We start from the raw sequence: 6,000 nt of genomic DNA, 5'->3' as shown, positions 1-6,000 counted from the left end.
TACAAACAATTAAGATTTGACAAATTGTTTAAACTACTATTTACTGAGTGGATGCGAACTAAAAGACGGTGTCTGGAACTTATGTGTAAATATAATGTATTTCATTTCATTGTTTTATAATTACTGTAAGTAGCAATAAGAAAAGTTTATTTAATGATTTTCTAGCTTGCAATTTTTAGAAGTTCATATTTAATTTTAAAAATCTTCTCTCTTCTTTTCTTCTGTGAGCAAGGAGAGGAGCTCTGTGAGGAACCTTGGGAAAGAAAGTTACTGTTTATCTTTCATTATCTCTGCCAGAGCTTCAGGCTTCAGCCGTTCTTCTCCAGAATTCACAGCTGGCCAGTCCGCCATCATTGTAACATATTAGGTCAGTAAACTGGTACAGAAGGTCTGCCTACACGGCCGCCACTGCCAAAATCATGATCTATTGTTTTGGGGTTTAAAGGGCCCGGTCATTTGCTCCTCCCCCAGCCTGGATTTGACTTGTTCTGCTATTGCACAGCATAACTCCAGAAGGATCTTCTTCAGGAATCAGATCAGTGCGCTCACAGAGGACGTGTTCCCTCTGGAGTGCAGGCTCTGCCAAATCCTCCCGTAACATCAGATCAGCCACGCTACAATGGGCTGCATGGTGGCGCAGTTGTTAGCACTGTTACCTCGCAGCAAGGTTGCAGGTTTGAAACTCGGCTGCGGCCTTTCTGCGTGGAGTTGCGTGTTCTCCCTATGCATGCGTGGGTACTCTGGTTTCCCCCACAGATCACAACATGCCCTATAGGTTATAAATTTGAAGTCGCTTTGGATAAAAGCGTCTGCTAAATAAATACACATAAACATGTCAGATTCCCGTCGATCACAAGTGCCTTTTATAGGCCAATTGTGACAATTGTGACCTTCAGTACTGCAGTTTCCCCATTCTACCACCAGATGCTGAAATGAACTTTCCATTTAAACTTATTTAAGAGTTGACCCACATCAACAACCTAATGGAGACCGTTTTATAAATGCAAGTGGCGGTCACCGGTGTTACCACCAAATAATAACTAAGATTTCTAATGTTTTGTAGGTCTTCAGGACAAATCATCGTTGAATATTTTGGAACTTTGTGCTGCCATGTGGGTCTCTACTGCCTCCAGACTCTCCAAACCTGAATAAAAAACTGTTTCTGTCAGTGTTTGGTTTTAGGATGTGAAAGAATCACTTCTGCTGTTCTAGGGTTTGGATCATCCCACTTTCGCGTGGTCAAAAACTGAGTTAAATGTTTGCAGCTATGATGTTAATCCTGCACTATGAGGTAAACATGTGATTGATGACTGCACCCGACTGATCAGACAGAAGAGGCCACTTGTCTTCATCTAGAAGCTTTATTGATAACTGTTTACATCTCACAATGCATTCCACAAACACGACTCCCAGCTGGGAGCTTTTTAATCGTCACAATTGAAGTATGAAGAAGTTTATCATTCACAATTATACTTGCATAACAAACAGATGCTTGAAAGTTTCTCAAAGTCACATCAAGTAGCAACTTTATGAAGAACTCTGCTCCACAGACACGTTGATCCTAAATCCCATTTGTTTTTTAAATAAGTTTCTGTAAACGTTGCAGTTTCTACGAGACAGCAGTGATGGCGTGATGAGTTTTATGTGGTTAATGATGCCAAAGGGGTTTCTAGATGTTTCTACCTACAGTTACTCAGAAGCAATGAAGACTTTAGTACAACCTCCCCTCCCCGCCGCCTCATCTGGAGTCAGAGACGTCGTTTGTCATGTTACTGAGAAACAAAAACCGACTAAAGAATCACAAAAACAGATTTGAGAGTGGAAATATTCAGGCAAAAACCTCACACTGAGCGATGAGTCGCCTTGCTCATCTTCATGAGAAACTAAAGCCTCTCTGCTCCTGTCCATCACAAAAGAATCCAACAGGCCCACCCAGCTGGAGGAGCTCCTGACCTCCCACAATGACCCAAGTGAAAAGAGGCGGGGCTTAAACTTGCATAAACAACTAACTAAATAAAAAAGGAGGCGAGCGGTGCCGAGTCGACTGAAGTTTTCCTGAAAATAAAAACAAAAGGGAATTCTGAACTGGAAAAAAAGTTTATTATTCTGACCCCCCCCCCCAGCCCTCCTTCATATCAGACCCCCCCACAACCTCAACAGGACTTCCTGGATCCAAACTTTTATTTCCTTCACTCAGTTTTGCGCTTCAAGCCGGGAACCTTGGCCTGGACCCTGGAAGAAAACAGGAAAGGTGTTTATAAATGACTGGCGACACCGTTCTTCTGAGGCACGGGTGCACCTCAGGACTCCGAACCAAGCTCACTCACTTCCCTACGATGTCTTTGATCTGGTTGTTGACCAGAGCCAAGTAATGGTCGATCTGAGTCTGAAACGCAGAAAAGACTCATGAGCGTCCGACCACAACACATTCACAGAGGCATTGTGGGTAAACGGCTCCTACCTGGTGTTTCTCGTAGATGATGGGACAGCTGAAGGCAGCGACCAGACCTGGAGAAGGAAAAACAGTCAATTAGGCCAGGTGTTGTTTCTCACACCACCACAAGGTGGAGTCAAAAGACCAGAACATGTTAATCTGGTCAGCAAAGCAATGACAGATCATCATGGCTGCAGTGGATTGTGGGAAACGCTCCTCACCCAGGATAAGAAGAGTGAGGCCATTGAACAGGGCGCCAACGTAGGTCAGAATCCACATCAACACGGCGAACTGCAGGAGAGGAAGGGACTGGATTAGCAAACTGCTATGGCTAAGACATTTATCATGTTTTATGTGGTGATTAGTGATGGGCCCAGCAACACTGACACACATTTATCTGGCTCATTGGGCGACACCCGTGTCGGTGTGCGTATCGTTTAGAAAGTAGTCACATGACTGCTACAGCTGCTGTGTCGCTCGTCAGTGAAGCGTCGAGCTGTGTTTACATGCAGGAGCGTCACCCGCCGTCAGCGGGATGGGTTCCTGCCACAAGTACTTTTGAATCACACTTATTTCACTGTTACATCAAGGAGCCAACAAGAAAATCCAAGGTGATCCACGATGGACCACTTTGTTCTCATATCGGCAAATAAGTCATTTGTTTTTATTCCTTGTTTCATCCTGTTCTGCTCAGTTTCTGCTTGATGCATCAGAAAGTCGTTTTGAAATTATTCTTTTTAAATCTCTCATACTATTTTATGCAAGTTAAACGTCACATTTGTTAAACTGAACTTACATTAATGAAAGAAAGTCGTCAATGCTCAGACGTTATAGAGAAACGCGTGGGAATGTGGCCGTCAGAGCAGTGGGGGGTGTGAACCGGCCCAAATCAAACAGCCCCCGGGACTTGATGTCGGGAGAGCCTCGCAGTTAGGTTTGCTCATGTTTATGGTAAGTGATAAATGGCCTGTATTTGATATAGCGCCTTCTAGAGTCCCGGAGCCGCCCAAGGCGCTTCACAACACAATCAGTCATTCACCCATTCACACGCTGGTGGGGATGAGCTACGATGTAACCACATCTGCCCTGGGGCGCACAGACAGAGGCGAGGCTGCCGAGCTCTGGCGCCGCCGGTCCCTCCGACCACCACCAGCATGTTTATAATCCAGCAGGTGTCAGTAGACCAACATGGCGGCACAGTACTGATACAGTCTGAGTAATGTGCTGAGACGCTTCACGAGGCCTCATCTACCCACCACCACTAGTGGTGACCAATCACCACCTGCATGTTTAACAGCTAAAGAGAAAACACACAGGGTGTGTGTGTGTGTGTGTGTGTGTGTGTGTACTAGGGCTGCTATGATTAGTCGACTCGTCACGACGACTGTAGCATTTGTATTAACAGGTTACAAAGTTAAAGTTGTTTGATAAGCTATCATCTTGTCTTTATTATTAGATAGCACGTAGCTGATTAGAGCATCCTGGTGCAATATGCTAAACCTTTATGAATGACACGATTAGTCGACTATTAAAACAGCCATTTGTGGCAGCAGGATTGACACAATTCTTTTCCAGATCAGCTGAAGTTTGAAGATCTTTTGTCTCTGCAGAGACTGAGATGGACGTGAGCAGAACCAACATGTTCCACAGCTTTTGTCCACCATCTCCTACAGAACTGATACAGGACAGGGTCAGGACCAGGCCTCTGGGGGTCCGGATCACACGGCAGTGACTCCGAGGAGAACAGAACCAGCAGCAGGTCAGAGTCTTCTCACCTTGATGGAGTCAACCAGGTCCTCCACCAGAAACAGGTGTCTGAGTTCACCGATAGTCTTGTTGAGTTTCTCCAGAGCCACGTCGCTGTACTTATGGACCACATCCTTGGACAGGGCCACTTCCTGGTCCAGGTACTGCCTGGGGGGGCAGGAGAACAGGGTTCATGCAAAGCTGGTAGTGGTGCTGAGGAACACACATAGGTGCATTCTGAGCTGGGTTGAGACTCATATCCATGGACGTAATTTTGGGGGGGGGACAGGGGGACATGTCCCCCCCACTTTTTCCAAAGTCAAGTTTTGACCCCTGCACTTTTTACCATCCAAAAACAATATTACGCTATATTAAATTGACACTGGTTGAGCTCTAGGACCGAGCGGAAAACAACCGTTTGTGTTGAAGCCTGTTTCCCATTAGAACATACTGTAAAGATTCCCCCCCCCACCCCCCCACCCCGTGTTCCCCCACACTTCTAAAGTGAAAATTACATCCTTGCTTATATCTACCACCAGGTCAGGTCCAAATGCCCAGAAACCTGTACCTAAGCTGCTTGAGAGCCTGGCTATGAGTGAACAAGTGACTAAAAGTCTGAGTGTTTGTGTTAATCAGAGTTAACTAGCCTCTGATGCGCAGTGACTCGTCAGGTTCTGTTCAGCAGCCAGAATAACGAGTTAAAGAACCAACGGAACGATACCAGCAGGTAAAACTAAAGGTTTGCTCGGGTAAAGCACATATGGAACTGGTGACAGTGCAGTTGCCTGGCAACAGTAGCACCTGTATGAAGGTTTGGCCCAGCGTTGTAATACTGCAGCTGGCCACGCCCACTCTCACAGCCCGTGCACAGCACCGAAACGTTCCGCGCTATTACCCCCTTCCTCCCCCTCTCTCTCTCTCCCTCTCTAACCACAACTCAGTCCACCAAACAACGAATCAAACTGGCTCAGGTCGTACGAGAAGGGAAGAGCCCCTGACCTGAAGGTCTACACAGAAGACCTCCAGGTGAGGAACGTTTGAGTTCATTTCTTAATGAAAAACAAAAGCTGTTCAGTTTTTACGGTTTGAGACTACGTTTGGTCGCTTTTTCATTGTTTTATTTTGAACAGAAAACGGACAGAAGGATGATCGCTACAGATCACACACAGACTCACTTGAAGGGGTGCCCCTCGTCGGACTTCTGGATGGCCTGCAGGATGCCTTTGTATATCCTGAAGCAGATGGTGACGGAGAGCAGAGCCAGGCCGATGTAGGAGCAGACACTCACGATGCTGCACACTGTCAGGGAGAGCAGCAGCAGCAAGGTGGCGCCGAACACCACACCCGTCGTCTTCACATCACGCCAGTACAGGAGATCCACCACTACCAAGAAATACAACCCAGTCATCAATAAAGGAGCACAGAAACAGCGGCCTTCTTCTCTGAAGTCAGAATAGGAAATATGGGAAACTCGTTTTAATTCAGATAAATCTGATCAAATAAAACCAGCTCAGTTTTCCCAAATCACATTATGTCAACAAGCACATGAAAGCTGATCAGAACCCATCTGAGATCCGATCAGCCTGACGATGAGAGGTCATGACTCTACGCCTCGTCAAGGAGAATCTGGTGTCAGACCCAACCTGTCACACTTCCTGGTTCTTTCATGCATCTTTCTGCAAGTGAAAGTCAAGTTTGTTTCCTTCTGCAGGGTGTGTGTGCGCGCGCGTGGGTGTGTGTGCCTGGATTGACTCGATTCTTTTCCAGTTTAAAACCCCCTGCAGGAGTTTTCTCCCTGAAGCTATGATGAGTTAACACTA

General features: G+C 46.2%; 1 protein-coding gene across 6 annotated transcripts in view; it reads right to left on the bottom strand.

The window, feature by feature from the left end:
• Window positions 1-1,342: 1,342 nt before the first annotated feature.
• Window positions 1,343-6,000, bottom strand: part of rtn4a (reticulon 4a) — a 170,828-nt gene continuing 166,170 nt past the window's right edge. For all 6 annotated transcript variants that reach the window (XM_054738586.2, XM_054738587.2, XM_054738588.2 and 3 more), the window contains 6 exons: window positions 5,356-5,563; window positions 4,210-4,348; window positions 2,656-2,725; window positions 2,462-2,508; window positions 2,328-2,386; window positions 1,343-2,232 (listed from right to left, as the gene is read on the bottom strand). In XM_054738586.2, coding sequence (XP_054594561.2) covers window positions 2,190-2,232; window positions 2,328-2,386; window positions 2,462-2,508; window positions 2,656-2,725; window positions 4,210-4,348; window positions 5,356-5,563 — 566 coding nt within the window. In that variant the 3' untranslated portion in view covers window positions 1,343-2,189. The remainder of the gene's footprint in view (window positions 2,233-2,327; window positions 2,387-2,461; window positions 2,509-2,655; window positions 2,726-4,209; window positions 4,349-5,355; window positions 5,564-6,000) is intronic.

This window comes from Nothobranchius furzeri, chromosome 12 (genome assembly GCF_043380555.1).
Source record: "Nothobranchius furzeri strain GRZ-AD chromosome 12, NfurGRZ-RIMD1, whole genome shotgun sequence".
In the NCBI taxonomy this organism is placed as follows: Eukaryota; Metazoa; Chordata; class Actinopteri; order Cyprinodontiformes; family Nothobranchiidae; genus Nothobranchius; species Nothobranchius furzeri.
This window is presented reverse-complemented; position numbering and strand designations above follow the sequence as displayed.